This window comes from Bison bison, unplaced genomic scaffold (genome assembly GCF_000754665.1).
Source record: "Bison bison bison isolate TAMUID 2011002044 unplaced genomic scaffold, Bison_UMD1.0 scf7180017864139, whole genome shotgun sequence".
Classification (NCBI taxonomy): domain Eukaryota; kingdom Metazoa; phylum Chordata; class Mammalia; order Artiodactyla; family Bovidae; genus Bison; species Bison bison.
Window position 1 is genome coordinate 9,158,738 of NW_011494711.1, and position 27,423 is coordinate 9,186,160.

General features: G+C 36.2%; 1 protein-coding gene across 1 annotated transcript in view; it reads left to right on the plus strand.

The window, feature by feature from the left end:
• The window catches only part of GALNT13 (polypeptide N-acetylgalactosaminyltransferase 13), a 628,841-nt gene that overhangs the window by 359,392 nt on the left and 242,026 nt on the right, over positions 1 to 27,423 (plus strand). The window contains exons 5-7 of the mRNA XM_010840017.1: positions 21,088 to 21,254; positions 21,889 to 22,096; positions 25,170 to 25,340. Coding sequence (XP_010838319.1) covers positions 21,088 to 21,254; positions 21,889 to 22,096; positions 25,170 to 25,340 — 546 coding nt within the window. The remainder of the gene's footprint in view (positions 1 to 21,087; positions 21,255 to 21,888; positions 22,097 to 25,169; positions 25,341 to 27,423) is intronic.

Below are 27,423 nucleotides of genomic sequence, written 5' to 3' on the forward strand. Positions count from 1 at the left end.
TTCTTTTCACAGCTATTTGTAAGACCTCCCCAGACAGCCATTTTGCTTTTTTGCATTTCTTTTCCATGGGGATGGTCTTGATCCCTGTCTCCTGTACAGTGTCACAAACCTCTGTCCATAGTTCATCAGGCACTTTATCAGATTTAGTCCCTTAAATCTATTTCTCATTTCCACTGTATAATCATAAGGGATTTGATTTAGGTCATACCTGAATGGTTTAGTGGTTTTCCCTACTTTCTTCAATTTCATTCTGAATTTGGAAATAAGCAGTTCATGATCTGAGCCATGGTCAGCTCCTGATCTTGTTTTGCTGACTGTATAGAGTTTCTCCATATTTGGCTGCAAAGAACATAATCAATCTGATTTTGGCGTTGGCCATCTGGTGTCCATGTGTAGAGTCTTCTCTTGTGTTGTTGGAAGAGGGTGTTTGCTATGACCAGTGTGTTCTCTTGGCAAAACTTGATTAACCTTTGCCCTCTTCATTCAGTACTCCAAGGCCAAATTTGCCTGTTACTCCAGGTGTTTCTTGACTTCCTACTTTTGCATTCCAGTCCTCTATAATGAAAATGATATCTTTCTTGGGTGTTAGTTCTAAAAGGTCTTGTAGGTCTTTATAGCAGGGAAGGCAATGGCACCCCACTCCAGTACTCTTTCCTGGAAAATCCCATGGATGGAGGAGCCTGGAAGGCTGCAGTCCGTGGGGTCGCTGAGGGTCGGACACGACTGAGCGACTTCACTTTCACTTTTCACTTTCATGCATTGGAGAAGGAAATGGCAATCCACTCCAGTGTTCTTGCCTGGAGAGTCCCAGGGATGGGGGAGCCTGGTGGGCTGCCGTCTATGGGGTCGCACAGAGTCGGACATGACTGAAGTGACTTAGCAGTAGCAGGTCTTTATAGAACTATTCAACTTCAGCTTCTTCAACGTTACTGGTTGGGGCATAGGCTTGGATTACTGTGATAGTGAATGGTTTGCCTTGGAAATGAACAGAGATCATTCTGTTGTTTTTGAGATTGCATCCAAGTAGTGCATTTTGGACTCTTTTGTTGACCATGATGGCTACTCCATTTCTTCTAAGGGATTCCTGCCCACAGTAGTAGATATAATGGTCATCTGAGTTAAATTCACCCATTCCAGTCCATCTTAGTTTGCTGATTTCTAGAATGTTGACATTCACTCTTGCCATCTCCTGTTTGACCACTTCCAATTTGCCTTGATTCATGGACCTGACATTCCAGGCTCCTGTGCAATATTGCTCTTTATAGCATTGGAACTTGCTTCTGTCACGTCACATCCACAACTGGGTATTGTTTTTGCTTTGGCTTCATCCCTTCATTCTTTCTGCAGTTATTTCTCCACTGATCTCCAGTAGCATATTGGGCACCTACTGACCTGGGGAGTTCCTCTTTTAGTATCCTATCATTTTGCCTTTGTATACTGTTCATGAGGTTCTCAAGGCAAGAATACTGAAGTGGTTTGCCATTCCCTTCTCCAGTGGACCACATTCTGTCAGACCTCTCCACCATGACCTGCCCATCCTGGGTGGCCCCACAGGGCATGGCTTAGTTTCATTGAGTTAGACAAGGCTGTGGTCTGTGTGATCAGATTCACTAGTTTTCTGTGATTATGGTTTCAGTGTGTCTGCCTTCTGATGCCCTCTCGCAACACCTACTGTTTTAGTTGGGTTTTTCTTACCTTGGGCATGAGATATCTCTTCACGGCTGCTCCAGCAAAGCACAGCCCCTGCTCCTTACCTTAGATGAGGGGTATCTCCTCATGGCTGCCCATCCTGACCTTGAACGTGGAGTAGCTCCTCTCAGCCCTCCTCCAGTGCAGCCACCACTCTTTGGACATGGGGTAGCTCCTCTTAGCAGCCTCCCCTGACTTCGGGCGTGTGGTAGCTCATCTCGGCTGTGGCCATAAATCATAAAGAAGTCTAAATTATGGAAAATTTATGGGTCTAATCCAGAGATTGTGTGTGGCAGAGGAGAAATGCTTATTTTTAAAAATGCTTTTTTAAAATATAAAATCGTTAGCTCCTTGTTAGTTTATTGACGATAATATCTATAATTTCTTTAGCATATAAAAGTATAAATGTTTTCACCATAAAGTATTGAATTAGGTGATATTAAATCTTGCATATGATTTAAAAGAAAAACACATTATACTTATATTCAATTTGTTTTTTAGTCCTTTCTTAATATATTACAGATCTGAATTCTTTTAATAAAGAAAGTAATGAACATGTACCATGTTTTAGATACCTTAATAAAATAGATATCAACAACATGTAATGGCTACTGGACAGATACTGAACCTATTTGATAGTAATTATAGTCACTATTTCTCTTCACTAAGTAATTGTAGATGAACAGTGATCTACTTTGCTTGAATTGATTACTTCATTTTTAATAAATCATTTGGAAATTATCTTATTACAGGTAAAGTATTTATCATCCAGGATTCTCATTCTTTAATAGTAATAGCTGCTCTCAACTAACATTATATTGAAATTTAGAATAGATATATGTGACATTTTGATATTGCTTGCAGTCACTGAAGCATGATATTTTATGTTACATTTAGCAATAACAATTGAGGCTCTGGGCATTTATGAGATGTTAATGATGAGAAGGGAGGAATTGATATATGGAAATTGCTTTGACTTTAGGTATTCTTTGCAATTCAGAAGATGCTTGGTAATAAGGTTGTTCTTCAGATATTTTAGATAAAACAAGTTTAATTTTTTTTTTTTTACTGTGTGAGCATGTGTGTGAAGAGAGAGATTGAGAGAGAATATAATGTGTTATACAGAAGAACACATGCAATATATATACTTCATAGTATTTAAATTTTTCACTAAAAGAAAAAACTAAGAAAAACAATTAAAATCAAATTCTAGTTAATAATTATACTTCAAAATTTAATGGGAAGTATACTGATACTTTGAAATTCATTAACATAAGATGGATAGAGAGACTCACACAGAGAATAAACATACCAGGATAACAATGCCAAAAATAAAGCTGTAAGAGAGAACTAGGCTTACTATTCAATGAAACATAGTATAAAGCTCTATAAATACAAGAGTGCAATAGTGGGTCATGCATAAAAGGAAATGATATAGGATGCATAGAGATAAATAACAAGAATAAATGGATGTTTGAGATAACAATGTGACATCTTAAAATCACTGGTCTGGTCATAATAATAATAATTGTTTAGTCATTTGGAAAAATATATAATTGGATCCATTCCTCACTCCATACTAAAGCATAAGTACCATGTCAATCAGCAATCTAAATTAAAAAAAAAAAAAAAAAAACCTGAATTCCTCTATAACCTTGGCAGAGAGAAATGATATATTTTTCATTATAATTCATATGCATGAAAGAATATAGCAATACATTTGAACACATATAATAAAAAGCCTTTCACATGGAAAAATATAAGTAGAATAAAAATACAAGTATCAAACTGATAGAAAATATCAGCAGGTATATCACAGATAAAAGAATCATTATTTCTATAATTAAAAATTTCTGAAAATTCCAGGGACACAAAAGAAAACAAAGAAGCAAAGAAACAAAACACCTTCAAAGCAAAAATGGGCAAAAAACTAGAACAGATATTCATTCATACACACACACACACACACACACAGAAAGTTGACTTTTAAACATACTAAACACATTGAAGAATGTTTGACTTCATTCCTAGTTAGAGAAATGCATGTTAAAGTGACTGAGATATTTTTACCCACCCATCAGACTGGTAAAAATTTTTAAGTTTGGTAGCACATTCTGTTTGCAAAACTACAGGAAATCAAAACTGTCAAGCACTGAGATGAGAAAGCAAATTGGTACAGCTTTTATAGTCCAGAGATTTGTCAATATGTTATAAAATTGTGTCTGCATTTACCTTTAAATCAGCTATGTAACGCCTAGAAATTTACTGAGACCACTATGCATGTATATTATAGGCTTGGCTGATATAATTAGGAGTTAAATTTTGATAAAGACAAAACATTTTACAAAATCTCAAGTAGTCTCCTCACAAGGTACTTATTGTTACAATAGGAAAGCACCGTACATTAGGGAAGCCTGGCAGACTCCACTCTATTCAAGTGGTCAACATTATATTAGTAGTAACATAAATCAGCATCATGAGCCTCCTGTTATGATGCACTATGAATTACAAAGCATTTCTTCAGCTGTACTCTTGCCCCCAAATGTTGACCTGAGTCTAAAGATGTGGAAAAATCAGACAAAACTCTCTTCTCCCAAAATGATGTGCATATTGTTGCCATCGACAGAAATGGATGCACTTAATGAGAACTAATACAGAGAGAAAAGGAAGTATTTCTCATTTTAAAATGGGTGGGAGAAATATAAAAGAAAAGAAATTCATGATGTGTGTAGTCTTTTAATTGATACTTAATTTGGTAATGATTAAGCCTTGCCATTGCTATTTGATATTTTTTTAATTTTATCTTAATAGATAATGAAGCTTGGTTTCTGTTTGATTTCTTCACTTGTTTCACACATGAGACTTTGATCTTAATTTTGTTCTCATTCATGGATTTAAAATATTTTTGTAAAAATATATAACATGGTGTTTAAGTTCTGTGATAGGGAACAACTTATAATTATTCCCTGAAGCATTTCTTTAGTGTTAGAAATCTATGCTATTTAATTTCTTAGAGTATTATTGACTATAACATGTATTTTATAAGTAAATATAGATGGATATATAGATATAAAGTGCCTAATAGTAAAGAAAGCTAAAAATAAATGAAGACACTGTCTAAGCCAAAGTGAAAAAAAATGAATTCTCACAAAGCCCCCATACTTTACTTCATATAGATAGGCTCTCCACATTGACCCCATTCAAATAAAGTACAATTACCTGTCTGATTTTCTGCCCCACTATTCATTCTATCCCCAGTTCTAAAGATACAACTGTGCTTCTGAAAATAGAACTAATCATCTCTGTAAATCTGGGTATGTGAAATGTTTCAAGGCTTAGGGCACGCCTGTAGGGTGGTCCGCTGTGCGCACGGCACAGTCACCCACCCGAAGCAGTGAGTGGTGCGGTCTTCTAACCATGTTTTCCACCTTGGTGAGGGCTGTGTCTCACTGGAAGAAAGAGGGCCTCTTTCTGGGCACAAAAGCCTAATTTGCTTTTAAGTTTGTGGTGGCACGATTCCACTGTCCGGGACTCACACATTCTTCTAACCACACAAAGCATGAACTAGTTGTGGCCCTAATTCTAGTTGAAAACTCTGTTTTACATTTTGCCTGATCCTGTGTATCACTTTCAATTACCATTTTGATCCTAAGATCTAATTCGTATATCACCCTCTAATCCATAAACTGAGCACATTTCCTGTACTTGTGTATTAATATGTTTGGCGCAATAAAGCAGAAAACTTTTTTTTTTTTTTTTTATGAGTGAGTTCTTTACTTTCTCTAAGCTTTCAGATATTGAGTTCTTCCAAATCTGAATTCATCCCCTAGATTTGATCCTTGTTCCTTGATACTAGGTCCCATAAATATTACCAATTTTCTGTTAGTATCTGTCTTCTGCCTGTTGCTGGGTGCCCCATGGCAATGCTTTCTCCCCTTGCCAGCACTTCACCTCTTGACAGAGTTTTGCCTGAAAACACTATCCATCATGATTCATTCTGCATATAGAGCCCCACTTCACCAACTGAACTTTCTTTTATTATCTATAACTCTATCTTTCCTCAAGAATGTTTTATAATATGTGTCTGTGTGTGTGTATTTGATAAGCAAGTGAATATTTTAGATTCAGAGAATTATTTAGCTAGAAAGTCTCTTTAGAAGAATACTGAGAAGAAAGGAATCTTTTCTGGGAACATTTCAAACCTTTTCTTAAAATAGTAGCTACAGTACCATAGAGAGTTTTCCACACACTTCAGAATGACTCCATTCTTGATATGAAAAAAATGTTATAGAGGAGGGAAGGGAGACAAATGTATAAAATGTTCTGGGAGTTTAGGTGAGTGAGCAGTTGGATGTCCTGGGAGGAAATATGGTTTCATTGAGGAAGTGTGACTTGAGCCCCATGGTGAACAATGTGTGTGAACACTTCAGGGAAGACAGCAATCCAAATACAAGGAATTCTAGAGACTGAAAAAGATGAAGGCATGAGAGAGCTATGTTTCCTGAAGGAACTTTAAGATGTTCGATATTGCTGAGGAGTTAAAGGCCATCATGAGAAGAGAAGGTAATATATGTGACACTAAGCCAGGAAGAATTTTTATAGAATTTAACATTAGACAATTAAGAGCCATCAAAATATTTGAATAAATAAATGCTTAGATTTGCATTCTGGTCTGCTATGAGAGGGATACACTTTAAGAGTCAAAATGTCCCCTAAATGCACCATATTGGTTCCATGCAATAACTGAGAGAAAGGGTGATGATCATCTATGTAGACATAGTAGCAGCGAAGAATAAGAAAGATGCTGAAGGAGGACTCATCGGGATTGATGACTCATGATGTCAACATCATCATCATCATGTCAAAATCAGAGTCCTGTCTGCCAACCTGTGTGGTAGTTTTATTATCTCAGAGAAGTGAAAACCACAAGGCTCAGAGTGGTCCGTTGACTTGAATGAGGCCGTAAATGAGGGTGGAGGTAAAGCTTGTTCCTAATTCCATGCACATTGAAGTCAGTGTTATTTTACTAGCAAATGTGAAAGTTTAAGCTTATAAAAGACAAAACTGAGTGATTTTGTTGCAAAGTCACTTTAATTATAGTTACCGCATTCAAGAAACACATTTTAGACAACTCATTGTTAAGTACTTTCAATAACATGAAAGAATTATATTCAGAGCTCACAGAAAGAGAACAAGCTTCTAAATTCATGTTTCAAAACAACAAAGGCCATAAGACCTACTTGAATGGTATTCTTTTGCTTTTAGATACAGAGTTGAATTATAGTTCATTTCCAAAATTAGAGTTCTACACAATAGAAAGAATATAAAACTTTATTGTACAATACTTATTTTTATGTACTGGAAAAAAAGAGATTGTTTAGCAACTATTAACATTCAAGTAACACTGGTAGGAGTATATGGTTGCCACTTATTTGGTAGAAAGAGATCTAAAATAAGTTTTATTTTTTAATATAAATCAGATATCAACTTAGTGTACCCAATCTGTTAAAGTCAAGATAAGTTAGCTTCAACCCTAAAGAACAGTCTTTCCAAGATTGATTCAGTTCCCTGGAGGACTTACTCTTTTGTGACTGCTTTTTCTTTCTCAAAATCCAATCCAGATACTATACCTGTCTTCTTTCTTAAATGAGAGATAAACTTATGTAATCACCAACACAGTGCATTTATTAGTAGGACAGATTTAATGGATGATAGAGGGTGAAGTTATAATGCATTATAACACTGTAGTCAAATGTAGACATAGTGTTAGTTGCTCAGTCAAGTATAATTCTTTGCAACTCCATGGACTGCAACCCACCAGGATCCTCTGTCCATGGGATTTTCCAGTCAAGAATACTGGAGTGGGTAAGCTGTTTTCTTCTCCAGGGGATCCTCCTGACCCAAGGATCAAACTCAGGTCTCCTGCATTGCAGGTGGATTCTTTACCACCTGAGTCCCTAGGAAAGCCCTACTTTAGACATAAAGTGAAAAGTGAAAGTGAAGTCGCTCAGTCGTGTCCAATTCTTTGCGACCCTATGGACTGTAGCCTACCAGATTTCTCCGTCCATGGGATTTTCCAGGCAAGAATAATGGAGTGGGTTGCCATTTCCTTCTCTAGGAGATCTTCCTGTCCCAGAGATTGAACCTGGGTCTCCCGCATTGTAGGCAGATTACCATCTGAGCCTCATCTTTAAAATCTCTTACAGTTATTACATCCTGAGGAAAGTCCACAGGTCACTTTTGCCTCTCATCATTTTACTTGCTCATTTCCTCTCCCCAGTTCCTGTTTCCTCTTAGCTTTAATCTTTCCCACTTCAAGTGCCCATCTTCCTGGAGCAAAGTAAAGTTTCCCCTTGTCTCATTCAAAGCAGTTACTGTTTTCCTGGAAGGCACACCTTCAGGCTCCTTGTCTGCTTCTACAAGTACCTTATCTAAGAATTCTACCTAACTGAAGGCAGTTTCTTCCCTAAATGAGAAAGGGCCTTATCTTATCAAGAAAGAGGTACAATAGCAGATTTTTGGGGAATATAATCTCTTTACAATCTTGTATTTAACTCTCCATATCCCCTGGCAGAGGGCACTACAAATGGCTCTGGAATTCTTGCCTGAAGAAGCCCATGAACAGAGAAGCTTGGCAGGTCATGGTCTGTAGGGTCATGAAGAATAGAACACGACTGAAGCAATTTAGCACGCACACATGCACTCTGAATGTATGTTAAATAAGCAGGGTGACCTTATACAGCCTTGAGGTATTCCTTTCCCAGTTTTGAACCAGTCTGTTCTGGTTCTAGTTGCTGCCTCTTGTCCTGCATACAGATTTCTCAGGAGATGGGTAATGTGGTCTGGTATTCCCATCTCTTTAAAAATTTTCCACACATTCTTGTGATCCACAGAGTCAAGGCTTTAGCATAGTCAATGAAGCAGGAATAGATAGTTTTTTGAATTCTCTTGTTGCAGTCCGTGGGGCTGCAAAGAGTCGGACACAACTTAAGGACTGAACAAACGAAGTAACAACAACAAAGGCATTTGCCATCTCCCTATGCTGCTGCAGTTGCTGGCTTTTGACACTCCTTGAGGGGAATTTAGAATGGAAAGTGAGGCACTCAGTGTTCCAGAAAACTATTGAAACAGGTCTTTAGATAGTTAGGTATTTTCAGTACCTGGTTTCATGATCCCAATCCTTGTATCTTCTCACATCTAAAAAAGCATTAATTGCCTTCATGGTGACATCAGATCCTCATGAAGAGCAGAAAACCTTTTGTAAAATAAGTGCTTGATTTCACTGAACTCCTCCTTCACAAAATCTTACATATTGACCTTCCTCCACTACCTCTATGGAGCAGCCCCTCAGAGCTATCTGGGGTGCTGTCTCCCAGGCTTCCGTCCTCCTTTTGCCCCAATAAAACTTAACTTGCAACTCTCAGGTTGTGCATGTTTTTAGCTGAGAGTTGTTGTCATTCAGTTGCTCAGTCATGTCCAACTCTTTACAACCCTGTGAACTGCAGCATGCCAGGCTTCCCTGTCATTCACCATCCCCTGGAGCTTGCTCAAACTCAAAACCATTGAGTCAGTGATGCCATTGCTCCTTCTGCCTTCAACCTTTCCCAGCATCAGTGTCTTTTCAAATGAGTCAGCTCTTTGCATCAGGTGGCCAAAGTATTGGAACTTTAGCTTCAGCATCAGTGCCTCCAAAGAATATTCAGGACTGATTTCCTTTAGAATTGACTGGTTTGATCTTCTTTCAGTCCAAGGGACCCTCAAGAGTCTTCTCCAACACCACAGTTCAAAAGCATCAAGTCTTTGGCACTCAGCCTTCTTTATGGTCCATCTCTCACATCCATACATGACTAATGGAACAACCATAGCTTTGACTATACAGACCATTGTCGGTAAAGGGATGTCTCTGTTTTTTAATATGCTCTCTAGTTTTGTCATAGCTTTTCTTCCAAGGAGCAAGCATCTTTTAATTTCATGGCTGCAGTCACCATATGTAGTGATTTTGGAGCCCAAAAATAGTCTGTCACTGTTATCATTGTTTCTATACCTATTTGCCATGAAGTGATAGAACCAGATGCTATGATCTTAGTTTTTTGAATGTTGAGTTTTAAGCCAGCCTTTTCATTCTCCTCTTTCACTTTCATCAAGAAGCTCTTTAGTTCCTCTCTACTTTCTGCCATAAGGGTGGTGTCATCTGCATATCTGAGGTTATTGATATATCTCCCGGCAATCTTGATTCCAGCTTGTGCTTGATCCAGCTTAGCATTTCTCATGATGTACTCTGCATAGAAGTTAAATAAGCAAGGTGACAATATACAGCCTTGATGTACTCCTTTTCTAATTTGGAAGCAGTCTGTTGTTCCATGTCCTGTTCTCACTGTTGTTTCTTGACCTGCATATACTTTCCTCAGGAGGCAGGTCAGGTGGTTTGGAATTCCCATCTCTTGAAGAATTTTCCCCAATTTGTTGTGATCTACACAATCAGAGGCTTTAGCGTAGTCAGTGAAGCAGAAGTAGATATTTTTCTGTATTTCTCTTGCTTTTTCTATGATCCAGTGGATCAACAGCAATTTGATCTCTGGTTCCTCTAACTTTTCTAAATCCAGATTGTAGATACGGAATTTCTCAGTTCAGGTACTGTGAATCCTAACTTGAAAGATTTTGAGCATTATTACCTCGCTAACATGTAGCCAACATCAGTGTTGCCAAAATCTTGGCTCTATTTGCATTTGTGCCAAATAGAAATATGGAAATAGAGTCTTGGAGGAGAAGGAAAGAGTGGCTTTATTACTTTGCTAGGTGAAGGCACAGTATGCTCGTGCCTCAAGAACTGTGTCCCTTCCTAGGTGAATAAGGTGAGGTTATATAGTCAGGCAGGGATATGTGATAAGGTTCAAGGGAGTAACATTCTCTCATGCTTTTTTTCTTCTGGAAATTTTCCAAACTGAGGTTCTATGCAGGGTTTTAGGGGTTAGGTCTTCTAATCATGATGAGCCTCTCTGATCCACTTAATCTAGCCTCAGGTGGTTTTGTAGTTGCTCTTCCTTTGACTAGTAACTGTTCTGCCCTTTGGAAGTCACTGAAGGTCATGGAGACTGAAGTCTTGCCTATGAGATGGTGAACAAAAAGGCATCCAAACTCAAGAGACCCAGAGCAGTAGTGTGTACATATAACAATACTACTCCTCAATTCTTCCCCTGTCTTCTTCCCGGCATCTTCTTCCTCCTCCGTGTCCATTATTCTGTTCTCTATGTTCATCAGTACCATTTTTCTAGGATCCATGTATATGCATTAATATATGGTATTTTTTTCTCTTTCTAACTTAATGTAACTTAAATTATGTAACTTAATATCAGATTTCCAGGGTTTGAAACCCATGTCTGTCACTTAAAGCAAGTTACTTAACTGATGTTCAGATTGTCATTATCAAATGGGAGTAATTTAGAATCTTATAAGGATTGTAGTTATAATTATTTTAAGAATAATTATATGATTATATAACATATAATTCTTAATTATTTTTATAAGAGTATTATGAAGAGTCCATAGAAGATCACCAGAATATCCACCACCTTAACAAACAGTTCTAGAAGTTGAGGAAAGGGAAGCAAATATAGATATTTATAGAGATTGGGAGTCTGGGTTTAAGTGGATTAAGACAGGTCTTTTAATGCAGGAATCTTATTGAGACTGGTTAGTGGCAACTAAAAAGATGCACAAGTTGAGAGTTAAATTTTATTTGGGACAAAATGATGACGGAAGCCTGGGAGACAGCATCTCAGATAGCTCCGAGAAGGGAAGGTCAATATATAAAGTTTTAGTGAAGGGGGAGTTCAATACCATTAAGCACTTATTTTGCAAAAGGTTTTTTGTTAGTCATGAGGATCTGATGTCACCATGAAGCGATTTAGTGCTTCTCTAGATATGAGGAGATGCAAGGATTGAGATCATAAAATCTGTTCCTAAAAACATCCAACACTCTAAAGACCTGTCCCATCAGATTCCCTGGAGCACAGGGTGCCTCACTCCACCCTGATCCCTCAGGGGTTGTTGAAGGTCAGTAGCTGTAGCAGCAAGGGGTTCAATCTCCACAGAGGCAGATGGCAAACGCCGTTGTTGTTCAGTCATTGGCAATGCTCTTGGTAAGTGCCAATTTGTAGTTGACATCAGTGTGTGATGTAGTAGTTTAATACTGGTGGGTATATTGAGGGGAAAGTTTTGAGGTCAACTGATAAGCAAGCAGTCTCTCTATATATTGTTCTGAGAAGACAACCAAATAACCTAGTCTCCCTAATAAGTGAATTTTTTTGACCAATTAATTGTTTGAATAGTTTTATTTTCTGGAATTTTTTTGAAGCATGAAACCATTTATAAGTTCATAGCCTTCTCTTAGTTCTGATATTTAACCTGTGTCATTGCAGATGTCAGTTCGTTGTCAAGGTCAAATGAGATGATCCATAGAAAACATGTAGCACAATGTCTGCTATGTAATTAAGTGTTCAACAAATGTTTAATGCTTAGTACTTCTTTCTTATGATGCTTTTTCTTTTCTTAAATCAGGGTTTGACTACAGGAGGAGATGGCCTAACCCTAGATGAGGAATGCAAGTTTTGATAATCAGATTCACTATAGGGTGAAGGAAGTTGTGGGGAGCTATTCCAGCTTTGGTAATAGGACAGAACACAAGTTAACAGACTTAACTAATGGGTATTGAAGAGCAGGCAACAGGCAGAGATCTCAGCAGAAATTCACCTTTAGAGATCTTCTAGCAGAAAATAATAAGCAGAGATTAAGGTAAGGGAGCAGGAAGATTTAATAGCAGACAGCCACAGCCAGCCACAGAAATTTCTGATTACAACAATAAATGACTTTAAAGAACTAAAAGGGAAAGTGGCAGGACCTTGACTCCACACTGCTACACTGGACAAAGAAGTAAAGCAGTTTTCAAGCCAGGATGGTCTAGGCACCAAACCTATTGAAGCTGCATTGAAAATGAAGAATAAAACAGATGCTTGGCACAGAAACTAAGAATAAAAGGCGAGTTAACATGGCTGTGATCAGAATCCTATCAGCAGTAAGGCTGAGCCAAGTAATTATAAGACCTTACCTATAATATCTTATATATGTGTGTGTTAGTCACTCAGTCATATCCAATTCTTTGTGATTCCATGGACTGTAGCCTGCAAGGCTCCTCTGTCCTTGGAATTCTCCAGGCAAGAATACTGGAGTGGGTTGCCATTACATTCTCCAAGGGATCTTCCCAACCCAGGGATCAAACCTGGGTCTCCTGCACTGCAGGCAGATTTTTTACCATCTGAGCCACCAGGGAAGCCCATCTCATATATAGTGCTTTATAATATAAGAATATAATAAAAATTACATTCATATAATTCCTTAATGATTTTATTCATTTCTTCAAAAACCCCAGAATATAGATATAGCAAGCAGTTTTACTCCAATTTGATGACAAAACTGAAACTTCAGGAGTTTGCTCACAGATCCTGAATGGCAAAATGAAGATGTAAACATAGAGTTTCCAGATACAGAGCCTTCTCAAATATATCAAAATAGAATGATGCCACTTATGTTCAAGAGGAATGTGTTATAATAGAATGACTTGTAGACCAATTTTCTTACATTCTTTCCCTTCCCTAACCCTTACTCATTTATTTGTCCTGGCTCTACAAGCTTAAAAACCAAAACCAACTGAAAATATAAAAAAGATGTAGAAAACTTGGCATTTCTACACCTCTAGTACAGATTATAATAGTATAGAATTATGACTGGGACATCAATCTACTGATTAATACAATAGCCTGCCTTGTCAAGTTTTCATTCATCAACATCTTATAAAATGTATTTTGTGACTTGCAGAATACTACCTTCCGAAGAGAGAGACAAATAAGATTAACCTCCTCTTGTTAAAAAATCTCCTAGTCTATTGTATTAGTTGTATTTATTGTGAAAGTGTATAATGAGGAAAATGATTGAGTCATACATGAAGTGCAGGATTGCAGAAGGGGGCTGAGTAGTCTTCTCTGGGATTAGGGAAGTAGAGAGAAAGAAGCTCCCTGTTCCTCCTTTTTCCTGCATAGCACTCCCTACCCAGGGTCCTCATGGCATGTTTCATACAGAAACCGACAAGCAGAAGAGTCCTGGGAAAAAGTCCTGCTCAGTAACCCTCCTGTTATGCCCACCCCAATACATCAAAGAAAACAAGATCAAGGAATGGATATGACAGCAAATAGGCCAAGGATGAATACAAGGTCTATTCATGCTGTGTGCTAAGTCACTTCAGTCCTGTCTGATTCTTTGCCACCCTATGAACTGTAGCCCTCCAGGCACCTCTGTCCAGGGCATTCTCCAGGCATGAACACTGAAGTGGTTTGCCATGCCCTCCTTCAAGGGACCTTCCGAACCCTGGGGTCAAACCTGTGTCTCTTATGCCTCTTGCATCAGCAGGCAGGTTCTTTACCACTAGCACCACCTGGGGAGCCCAAGTCTACATGAATTTAAAACAAAGGTGTTTGTGGCAAGTGTTTATCAACTTCCTTGGTGGTTCATATGGTAAAGAATCTGCCTGCAATGCAGGAGACCTGAGTTTGATCCCTAGATTGGGAAGATCCCCTGGAGAAGGGAATGGCTACCCACTCCAATATTCTGCCTGGAGGATTCCATGGACAGAGATGTCTAGCTGGCTACATTCCACAGGATAACGAGCCAGATACACTTGAGTAACTAACACTTTGTAAAAAAAATTTTTTTTAATTAGTCAAGTAATTATGATTATAGGAACTTAACTTTTGGAAGGTTTAACACAATGTGTATACAAAGAAACATATAGGATACCTTGCAAAATTAAGTGCTTCATTTTACTTGAGGCTCCAAGCTTTCAGTTATGAAAGAATCACTTTCCTGTTGCCCAGGCTTTTGTTGCCTGGATGCATTAGAAAATGATGAAATTTCTTTCTGTGAATATAAATGTTAAGGAATTGGGAAACTTTGAAACCACCCATAATTCTGAAAGGTTCAATACAATTCCTACAGCTCTTAAAAATAAGAAGTATAGAGAGGACTTATATTGTAAGTCTTCATTTTAAATTACTGTTATTAATCTTTGTTTGAGCCAGTTAAAAGTAGCCACTGACTCACTGAGCCGCATTTCAACAAGTCATGCAAACTACAATGTTGACAGCCTTTGTTTGGAGTCCTAAATGGATTGTGTCTAACTAAACCACTGTGTAATTATGGATCCTTTGTGATTTCACATTCTCATCTTATAGTCAATTTTTCTTTCTTTGATGTGGTGTGTTGTGTTCAGTAGCTTATATGAAAACATCAATATAGCTTTGAAAAGGATAAAATCAAATTGTAACAATCTATGTTTCTCTAATGTGGACATAGCCAAGGGGAAAGATGGTAAATAGGAACACTATCTCACTGTATTTCCATGTTCCACAGGGAGGAAATGTGATTCTATCACCATATTCTCTCCAAAGAAGAGCAGTTGCATTTATTTCTCCTACATTTATAAGTCAACAGCTGATGCACAGAAAACTGGATAAGCATTAGTATATATCCAGATGACAGAGGAGATTGTAAATGAAGTAGAGAAGACTTTCTGACTCCAGTATTTATACTGAAAGGAAATAATGACTTATTTTAGTTCATAAACATAGAAAAAGATACTAACATTATATATCCTATTTTAAAATGTTGATGTAAGCAAAATTGTATATTGATGTATATATATGTGTCATATCAGTGGTTCTGTTAAATAAATTTGGGTAACTGATCTGTTTTGGCTGCACATTTGAATGCCCAGGAGAGATTTCTTTTTAATCTTATTATCCATAGGCACATCCAGACACCTAAATCAGAATCTCTGAGGATAAAACCCACATACCAGTTTTTTTTTTTTCATTCTTATGGGATGATTCTGATGTGCAGCCAAGATTTAGAGTGACAGATAATTACGGAATTAAAAGGAAATAAACTTTGATTTTCTTTCAAGTATTATAGATTTAGAATGTCAAAATATAATGCAAATATGAAATTCTGCTAGGATAAAGCTTATGATCTTATTGGAATACCAGATTCCAGGAGCTCAATTTGAGTATTGGGTATCAGATATCTTTCAAATTGATTAAAATTGCTATTGCAGTCTGACACATTTACTCTCAAAGTTAATTACATATACATTGTGCTCTCACAATTATGTCAAAATTTCCAATTCTATTTAGATGTTTACATAAAAGATAAATAATGTCTTCAAAAGACAGATAGCTGAGTATTTGATCCATATATAAATAATTTCAGTGATAGCTGACTTTCTATACTTAGTTTTAATTAAATGATCCTAGGGAATCTACTTCTCTTTTTATAAATATATATATTTATAAATATATAACTTATTTTTTAAAGTACATAGAAATTTTTTTCAAATTTTCAGACACCTACAATATCATTTAAGACATTTGATCTAGTATATATTATGGAGCAGAAATCATTACCATTACTAATATTATTAAATCATAAATTACTTTATTAGCATATCATTTATTACTTTATTATGCAGGGTATTGAAGTAGCTCTGTGACTTGAGATTTGTATCCTGTGAAATAAATATTTGGATTAGTCAACTTTGAAAAGTGAAAGTGAAAGTGTTAGTTGCTCTGGTATGTCTGACTGTTTGTGACCCCATGGACTGTAGCCTGCCAGGCTTCTCAGTCCAGTCAACTTTGAAAGTCCTTTCCAATTCCACCTTTTGGAGATTCTGAGCTTTACTCTGTTGTGAGGCATGCATGCTAAGTCATGTCTGACTCTTTGCAGTCCCAAGGACTGTAGCACACCAGGTTCCTCTGTCCTTGGAATTCTCCAGGCAAGAATACTGAAGTGGGTTGCCATTTCCTCCTGCAGGGTGTCTTCCCTACCTGGGAACTGAACCGGTGCTTCCTGTGGCTCCTGCATCGGCAGGCAGATTCTTTACCACTGGCACTTCCTGGGAAGCCCACTCTGCTGTGTAGATCAAGCAATGTCTACCACACATTTCAGAGTACATCATTCAGTTGCCCAGTCACATCCTACTATTTGTGACCACATGGACTGCAGCACAACATTTTAATATGATTATGCAAGAGAGATAAAAGCTGAAGTGGTAAAATTCTTCCTGTTGTTTATTCACTCAGTTGTGTCTGACTCTTTGCGACCCCATGGACTGCAGCACATCAGACTTCCCTGTCCTTCACCATCTCCAGTAGCTTGCTCAAATTTGTGTCCAATGAGTCAGTGATGCCATCCAAGCATCTCACCCTCTGGCGTCCTCTTCTCCTCCTGCCTTCAATCTTCCCCAGCATCAGGAGCTTAAGGAATATTGCCTACATGACAACTGTAACTAACCATCAACTATGAAACTCATCCTGAGTAAGACACATAAAAGGTAAAAAGCATACACTTAAAAGATCATTAGAGAAGTCAAAACTACAGAATTATTTTCAGTACCTCCCCCCAATCCCATTATATAGGACTTCCCTGTGGCTCAGATGGTAAAGCATCTGTCTACAATGTGGGAGACCTGGGTTCGATCCCTGGGTCGGGAAGATCCCCTGGAGAAGGAAATGGCAATCCACTCCAGTACTATTGCCTGGAAAATCCCATGGACAGACGAGCCTGGTAGGCTACAGTCCATGGGGTCGCAAAGAGTTGGACATGACTGAGCGACTTCACTTTCACTTTCAAAGAAGTCAAAACTACAGAATTATTTTCAGTACCTTCCCCCAATCCCATTATATAGGTTCCTTGTTGTATTTTCCTTGTTTTTAATTTTTTTTTATGAAAAAAATCACTGACTTAAAAACTCTTCCAGCTTTGATACTAAAAGCATTTTTAAAAAAACTAAAAAAATCGAACAATACTTTAAGTACTTTTCTATGGCTAAAGAAAAAATTACTGTATTTTCCTGTTTTAAGTATACACTTTCTACCTTTCATGTGTCTCACTCCAGATGAGTTTCATAGTTGATGGTTAGTTACAGTTGTCATGTAGGCAGTGTTCCCGAAGCCTGTGTGAATGTGGTAATGCTATTCGTATAATCAAGCCTCAACTAAGTTATGTGCACTATTTATATTCTGTGTGTGAAGTTTGTCATTCAATATTTCTTTAGAAAGATTGCAATATGATTCTTTGTTGAAACAAAATGTTATAGTATGAAAAGAAAGGAAGGAAATAGTGGCAAAAATTGAATTTCATAAGATGAAGCCAATGTTTAGCATTGGAGCAATGACTACAGTTTCTCTTGCTTATCAACAGCTGACTGATAGCCTTATTATCAATTATTTATTATGTCAACTCAGGGCTAGCAGCGTCCACATTGCCAGGAGTCTTACTAGAAATTCACAGCCTTATTCCCATACCAGATCTACAGAATCAGAATCTGAATTTTGTCAAGATTTCCTTTGCCACTAAAAGTTTGCAAGCACAGTTTTATAGTACCAAGGAGGATACTCACAAGATGAAATTGTTTTGTATTAATATTTTGTTACCGAGATATATGCTAAATGTATGGCTCTCATTTGTTAAGCAATACAACCCCAAACTAGAGAAATCCCTTTAGAATAGATGAAAGAAATTTCAAAGCAACAAGAAACTAGTGTGACTGGTGTATAAGCAAGCTTAAAATATTGATGGGAATCTATGTCCAAATAAATTGGAGAGCTTTTTCTATAGGCTTTAGGTATTGAATAGATCCTATTCAAGATAACAAAGCATTTTATTATGGTTTGACAACATTTTTCTTTCCTAGTGGTGCACAAAATAATGATGTATGTTACCCTAGGTGACAAGAGGTTTTAAGAATTATAGGCAATAATTCTAGTTCAATGTATCATAAATCTGTTAAAGATTATAAAAATAAAAAAAGAACTCTTGTTCATATATATTTGTATGCTTCAGTAACTGGATCAACAGACACAGAAAATGATTCATTTGTATAATAAGAACTATCCTATAAACTATTTTATTATACAAAGTTTCTTTTGCAAAATAACTGTTTATATAGGAGAAAGAGGATGAATTAATAAAATATTAACCACATTTTATTTTATGCTACATTAAATAATGACATAGTGGAAATTTTCTCTAAGCAAAATATTATAGCTGTATTATTAGTAAATTAGTTCATTATAATGTCACATATAATGAATATAAAATTAACATTTGTTAGTGGATTTTTTTAACCACAAAAATAAGGCATGATGGAAATAAGTTGAGAAGCTGGATCTAAGTATCTGCTTTTATTTTATATTATAAATTATTTATTTGACTAAATATCTTGTTCACTTTTCTTTATTAGCATTTAGCATAACATGCAAGAGGTTTAATTTAAAAGCAATGTTTTATATACAAATGATAATAAGTAGCCTCCATAGACTATTATCCTTGGATTAAACCAGTAGTTGCTGACTATTGGACTGATTTCAGCCTGCTTTTTCAGTTTTGCTTCTTTATTGAAGATGACAATCATCTTTATGACTCATTTTGTTCAGCATGCTGAAAGTGAGGGGGTGTTTTGATGAGGCAGAAGAACGGAGGTTTGAGGAGAATCTCGGCGAGGACCTTTCTGACTTACCAAGACAGCTTTCTAAGTTTTTTTAATGATAAACTGCCTGGAAGACCAAGTCAAATGATGATGAGACATATATTAGTAGAAACCACTTTAATCTTGCTACCAGAATGGGAAAAGATGACTATGAATCAACCTACCACTTCTACCTTACATTTGAACTTTTTTTATATACACAATGTTTTATATAGTGTGGATGCTTAATGAATGTTATTCAAATAAATATATACTGAAAAAATGGTTAGACATATGTACATTCTTTCCTGGCTATATTACAGAGAACTTCACTGAAGAGGTGTTATTTTAGACTGCTGTAAAAAATGATTTGAGTCTCTGCAGGCATATAGTTGATATTTATTTTATTACATGCCTTTGATGCCCACACTTTATTGGATTTTTTTCACTCACCTGTGAAGGGGACTAATTTTAACCATGCTAATTTTGTGTCAAGGATTAGGTCATTTATTGGTGGCAGGGTGTATCTGGTTCATTTCACTTTATGGAAAGATTTTAATTTTCTTGCTCTTCAGCATATTTTACCAAGAAAAATACCATAAGGTGAATAAACTTCTATTCCTGTCTGGATACCCAGTGACATTTTTGCAAAATACTCTATAATCACAATGATTTAACAATATGTGACAAAAATGTCTAAAAGTTGACAAGTGGATATGGCTGAGAGCCACTTGCACATTAAAATTGCAGTGACCACCGAGAACATCTGCATGATGATGCTTTAGTTGCCAAGTTGTATGCAACTCTGTGACCCCATGGACTGTGTAGACCGCCAGGCTCCTCTGTCCACGGGATTCTTCATTCAGGAACTCTGGAGTGGGTTGCCATTTCCTTCTCCAAATATCTGCATATTATTTATCAAAATGTACCTTACAGGTTTGATGGCTTGAAAAGCAAAATCTGGACTTCTTTTAATTTATCAGCAAAATTAAGTTTTTTTTTTCCCCAAAATATCAAGTTCTAAAATTAATAACAATTATGATGCAGCCTTTTACTTAATCGTGTGTTCCAGGGATCAACAGCATCTGAATCACCTGGAAACATTTTAAAACCTGTATATTCTCAGGCTGCACCCTAGATCTGCTAAACCAGAAACTGCATGTTACCCAATCCCCAGGTGATTCCTCTGTACATTCAAGAGATGTTCTGGAAGCCTATACCCTTTTGTCAGCTCTGATTTTGTTTTGTTTTGAGAATCTTTGAAATGTATCTTGACCCCAACATCTTTCCCTCAAAGTAGACATGAATTATGGCATTCTTCAACAGAATGAAAAATGTACATGACTAGATTTTAGAAGAAAAGTAATCTCAGTTTTACAAGCTTCAAAGCCCTGTGCACATATGTCTATTTATGTTCTCAGGAATTTTTGAGTTATACAATAATTCTTTTTTCTAAACAAAGACAATTATATCTACTAAATGAATTCCTTTAGTACCTGGTCTTCTATTGATAGTCTCATAATGTTGTTTTAGCTTTCTTAGACTTGTGTCCAAATCATGCCCTTTTGTTCCCTAGAGTTAATGTAAAATTAAAAAAAAAAAAGTCAGTTCAAATAATACTAGTAAGTATTCATATTTAATTTTCAAAGTGCCAAGTGAATACCCACAACATATATAAAAAGGAAAATAATTTTAAATAACCATAAAATGTTGTTGTAATAAGGGACTTTTGAGTCTAATTTTGTGTCAAAATGGATATTTTTATTACAATGATCAGAAGGAAAAATGAACTTAATAGCTTGTCCTTCTTCTTTCCTTTCTTCCAGATGCAAGACAAGGGTCTATCCTGATGAACTCCCAAACACAAGTGTAGTCATTGTATTTCATAACGAAGCTTGGAGCACTCTCCTCAGAACTGTTTACAGTGTTATAAATAGGTCCCCACACTATCTGCTCTCTGAGGTCATCTTGGTAGATGATGCCAGTGAAAGAGGTACAATTATTTTTCTTGTATATATATTTTTTAATTATAGGGCTTTATTGTGTTCAAAAAGATAACAGGGTAATGATCCATATTTTCCTTGTAATTATACTAACCCTGAAACTACCTATCAATTTTTTTTAGTATATCTAGTCAGTGCCACTCCAGAAACAAGTAACTAATTCTTTCAGTTTACCTCATGATTCCATTTGGTTCTTACTAACCTAAGAAATCAGCCAAAATGACTTTCCAAAGTATTTCTCCTTTTTCCCAACTCAATTGATCATATGACTGAACATTTATATGACACAGTGGGTATTTGGCTCTTTTTTTATTGTAGGTAAAAGAAAAATAACATATTTAAGAAGACTGCAGTTGCCAGTGTGGCCCAGTTTATGAATTACAGTCTGGTATATTAACTTCCTAGTGTAGCTTATCCTTGTCAGCCAAGTGATAGAGTCATAATGAACTATACACTGATAGTGATGAAATCTCTGTATCTTTTTTTTTTTTTAACCTAATGCAAAGCATGTTGATAGGAGTTGATCATCGCTTCTGTGTGTTGAATTTCCATCTAGATAGTAGTTTCCCTTCTCTGTCTTAAAAGAGTTTCAAAACCTTATAAATTCTTAATTGCACATTACAGATTTTCTCAAGTTAACATTAGAGAATTATGTGAAAAATTTAGAAGTGCCAGTAAAAATTATTAGAATGGAAGAGCGCTCTGGGTTAATACGAGCCCGCCTTCGAGGAGCAGCTGCTTCAAAAGGACAAGTCATAACTTTCCTGGATGCACACTGCGAATGCACATTAGGATGGCTGGAGCCCTTGCTGGCAAGAATAAAGGAGGACAGGTAAGAATGCATATGCTCTGTCTGTCTGGATTTTGACTGAACTTGTTAGGACCGTTATGGCTATCCCTCAAAACTTTTCTTCCCAAGCTGCTATTTTCAGAATGTTTATTTCCTAGCTTTTAAAAAAGAAGTCCCCTTACTCCTTATTTAATTAAGATCTTGGTTTGTTTATGCCCACCTGAATATTTTATTAAGAAATTCAAACAGTAAAGATGCTGAATATTCATTTTATAGGTGAAGGAAATCAGTCCAATCAGAAATAGTAGTATATTTTACAAAATATATTTTCAAAGCAGCTTTGTCTTCACAACCACTCTGTGAGGTAGGTAATAAAGATACTCTTCTCTGTATCTGATGATAGGAACAGATGAGTTAAATAGCTTGTCCTAGAAATTGTAAATGATGAGGACAACAATTTAGTTCTCCCCACTTCCAGAACAATCTTCTCTCTACCTAGTCACTGTTCTTAATCAAAGTCGAGTACAAAGCCACCTTAAAGATCTTTAAAAACTCATATACACTCATGCACCCCACTAAAATGAAATCATGATTTAAAGAAAAGCGCAGCTGTAAGAATGCTTATTTAAATAGTATTGCCATTCTGTACAGACATATCATGAAATCTGAAAAGTTCAGGAATACTTTATAGAAATTAGAAACCCTCATAGATACCTACAATTTTTTCCCATGTGATATTATGAAGTATAAATGGATTTCTTGCAGTTATTCATACCTATTGATGATAAATGAGCATCATTCCTAATGAAGACAATTATGCCAATTGCTGTCTGAAATAATAGCAAAACATTGCATAGCACCTTGCTTGCATAGTCATTTCACCTACAGTAGAAAGGTCTACTTAGAATTGAAGTTTTTAATTAAGGCTCCAAGACAGGGGCTGCTTTGTGTGAGCTAGTGCAGCTCTATCACATAAACGGCATGATTTGGTATTTGCCAGGAAGATGGATGGAGGTTGTCAGTAAAATGAACCATAGCAGTTGAAGAAAGCAGTGGGAACCTTTTAGTCTACTGAGTGTAATATATGGGTAATAACATTTTTCCATTCTGTGTATTGTACAGGAGGGTAAGGCTGGCAAAGTAAAATGAACTTGGAACATCTTAAATGCATTTCCTAGCAGCTTTTCATACATTATGCTGCTTTTTAAAACACGTGTTTCATATTCAACTTAGTGAGATTATAATATTGCTTCACTATGGTCATGAATAGATCATTTATTTTTTAATCTAACAACATATTTAGATTGTATAGGCATATAATGAACTCTAATGTCTTATCTTGCTTATATGTTCTAAAGTTGCCATAACTAGATAATAAAGTTCTATTGAAGGTTATTAGATCTAATGTCATCTCCCTATAATTTAAATGATTACATTTAATGAAGAAAGAAAGATATTGTTTTTATAAGGACCAGAGTTACCAAGAAGCTTTTCCAAGGCTACGTGAAACCTTTTAAGTTCTTTTTTTTTTTTTTTTTTAAGATTCATTTGCTTATTTTTACGGCTGTGCTGGATCTTTGCTGCTGTGCATGGGCTTTCTCTAGTTGTGGCAAGCAGAGGCTACTCTCTGGTTGCTGTGTGTAGGCCTCTCATTTCAGTGGTTTCTCTTGTTGCGGAGCACAGGCTCTAGGCAAGGGGGTTCAGTAGTCACAGTGTGTGGGCTCAATAGTTGTGGCTCCAGGGCTCTAGAGTGCTGACTCAGTAGCTGTGGTGCACAGGCTTAGTTGGCCCACAGCATCTGGGATCCTCCCAGACCTGGAATCAAACGTATGTCCGTGGCATTGGCAGGTGAATTCTTCACCCTGAGTCACCAGGAAAGTCTGAAACCTTTTAATTTCAGAGGACTCTAGACATTGGTCAATGGTGTGGCATATAAGACCTATTAGAAATTGAGCGTTGGCGGTATAGGTGTTGCAAAACCAGAATAAATAATGGGCAGCATTTCCTTGTTATCCATATCTGTGGGTGATTCTAGAGCATATTTGTGTATTTACTTTCTATCTTATGTGAAAAACAAGCTCTACTTTTTGGAATTAGCTATAAACAAGGCCCAGTTGTTTAAACATGTACTTTGGAGATGACAGATGGTTGACACCATAATAAACCATACAGGCTTGCAATAGAGGTAGACTAGAGAAAGTGCAACATGGATTAAAAGAACCCCTAGTGACCTCCCATGGTGCAAAGTTCCTTATCCTAAAAAGCTAACCATCAAGAATGTCAAATCTATGTGTGTATAACTTAATCACTTTGCTATACAAGGTGATATATATAGTATAAATTAGCAACACCGTAAAGCAACTTTACTTCAATAAAATAAATTAAAAAAGAAAAGAATACCAAATCTCCTGGCTCTTCCTCTTACTTTAAGAAAACAATGGATCATAAAACTCCAGAGACTAAAGTTGCTTATCTTTTCCGATTTTAAAACATGTAGATTGTTTGTGTAAACTGCTGTCTAAGATGATTCACTCAGAAATTATCATGAACCTAATATCTTTCATAGGAAATATTTACTTATACTGATGATCATGATTTTTATTGTTGCTTCTCTTTGTGGGTTTTCATTTGTTTGTTTTTCCATGAACATTTTCTCTGAGCCATCTCTTTAAACTATCGCCTTTGAGAGTCAAGCTACCAGATTGAATTTGCTATTATTCATCCTTCACTCCCTGCACACTGTTGCTTTTCAGTGGGCTATAGCTGAAATGCTGCATAATATCAAAGCAGTCTACTAGTCATGCTGTGGGGAGAGGTTTAATGAAAAATAGGCCATGTTCATCCTGCTGAGTTAGTACTTAGAATGCATTTGGAAATTAGCTTGAGGATCAATTAGTATATTTGATTAGATTATACATGATAGAATAAAAGTAGACTGAAGTCAGATGTAGTAAAAGGAAGTAATTCCGTGGAGAAAAAGGGTAACATGACAATAAAGGCAAATTAAAGTCACAAAATAATTAAGTTTCAATGTATCAGCTATATGATGTTTAAAAAAGCTAATGAAACATTTAAACTATAATTTTTACATCAGCTGATTTTAATTTTTCTGCAGGAAGACAGTTGTATGCCCCATCATTGATGTGATTAGTGATGACACCTTTGAATACATGGCTGGGTCAGACATGACTTATGGGGGTTTTAACTGGAAACTGAATTTCCGTTGGTATCCTGTTCCCCAGAGAGAAATGGATAGAAGGAAAGGAGACAGAACATTACCTGTCAGGTATGTGGAGCATATCTTCCAAAGCATAGCATGTGTATTCCTATAGCAATTAAAGAATATTATATACCTATGTATTCATTCTTTAGGCTTTCAAAGACATCTACTTTTTATTCAAATACATATATGTATTATCATGAGCATGATCATCCTAGAATCAATGGAAATATTAATTCTAGTTTAAGTCAGCACAGACAAATTTAAGTATTTGCAGAGTACCAATTCTTTTTTGAAACTTTGTGTATTCTTATATTCAAAGTATATGTATTGTTAATTTTCTATGTGACAAACATGTATTAGCTTTGATACTTCAGGTGTAGATATATACCTAACTAAATGTAGCTTATAACTGGGGTATGCTCAAAATTGAACTAACCAAAAAATGTTTTGGTAACTGTTTTAAACAGTTACCTTAAAGAGCTACTTTCCCTATAGATACAATGAACGATTCATTTGGAAAATTTTAATATATTAATAATTGTGAGACATTTTTCCAAATTATTTTAAGAATCTGCTTAACTTGAAATAATTACACTTAAAATATGTATGTCCTTAACTGAGAATATACACATATACATCTATAGGTATACATGTATACCTATCATATACATCTTCAGTTTTCTAGACAAGCATTATCACCTTCTTATTTTAACATATTGTTGTATACCTCTTACCTGCAACTAAAAAATGATTCTCTGAACAATACTTGGGGAGGAAGTTTACTAGTTCAGCTCTTTAAGATGAATTTGGAAAATCATCATTTGATTGGAAAGATAGGCTTTTCCAGTGGTTCAGTGGTAAAGAATTTGCCTACAGTGCAGGAGATATAAGAGACATGGGTTCAGTCCCTGGGTGGGGAACATTCTCTGGAGGAGGAAATGGCAACCCACTCCAGTATTCTTGTCTGGAAAATTCCATGGTAGAGGATCCTGGAGGACTACAGCAGAGGGTTGCAAAGAGTCGGACACAACTGAGCACATACATACAGATGACCGAAGAGAGAGAGAGAGAGAATAGAGAAATACCATAATGTTTTAAAACAATATATATAAAACCCATTATCTAAACAACAATGTCTCCTAACCTACTGAGAGAATGGCTTATCCATTGTTAAGACTAATTATATAATGAATTAATTGAAGCTAGCTCAAAAAAAAAAGTTAATAGATGAACTCTAACTGCTTCTTATTGAACAATTAAGTATAGGGACTGTTAACCCTCTTGAGATATTAATTACATCAAAGAAAAAAGTATTTCTAAACAGTTGCATAAGGATGTGAAATTATTATGTCAATATGTAGAGTATAATTTAGTAGTCCTTAAGGCTTGCTGTCATCTTCACATTCGCCATGTCTTATTGATCCTTGGCTTTAACAACTTCAAGGAATACAATGGCTCATATTACTATTGTTTATTTAGAAATACTATTTCCCTAGATCATAGCTTTATTTATTGTTAGATGCTTTCTCAGCTTCAGATCCCAAGTGGAAATTATCAAAGTACTTGACCAGTACACTCCAATAGAGATAGTGTGTTTATTTATTTGAAAATGAAGTTTAGAAGAATGCATGTGAGTACTTATTTTTTAACATGTTGGCAAAAGTTCTGCTTTATTTAATTATTTTCTCCCAAATTCAGAACATACATAATTAAGAGGTAGCCATTATTCATACTAAGAAACTGCCAGTCTTATTCATAAAATTAAAGATCTATGGCGAAATCAACCATTATTTCTCATCTTTAACTGAAAAGAGGAAACATCTAAATTGCTATGTTTTAATCTCAACTTATGTGATTTTATTATAATAACATGGAGCAATGATGGAATCTGAGTATGTTTATTTGTTTGCCTCAGTAAATTGCACAGTATTTTCACTGCGAAGGGAACGTACTTCAGTGCTGAGGAAGCTAAACCCAGAGAAACAGAAAACTCAGTCTTTGCTGAAGTTTCTAGATTTCTGTGGCAAAAGGTTAATTAATTCACAGGCCGTGTTGTAACAGCCTGCAGGTAATTTTCATCAGCATGGCTGTATGTGAACTTTCTCTGTACTTGTAATCTATTACTTGAAGGTGTGATCATTTTTCT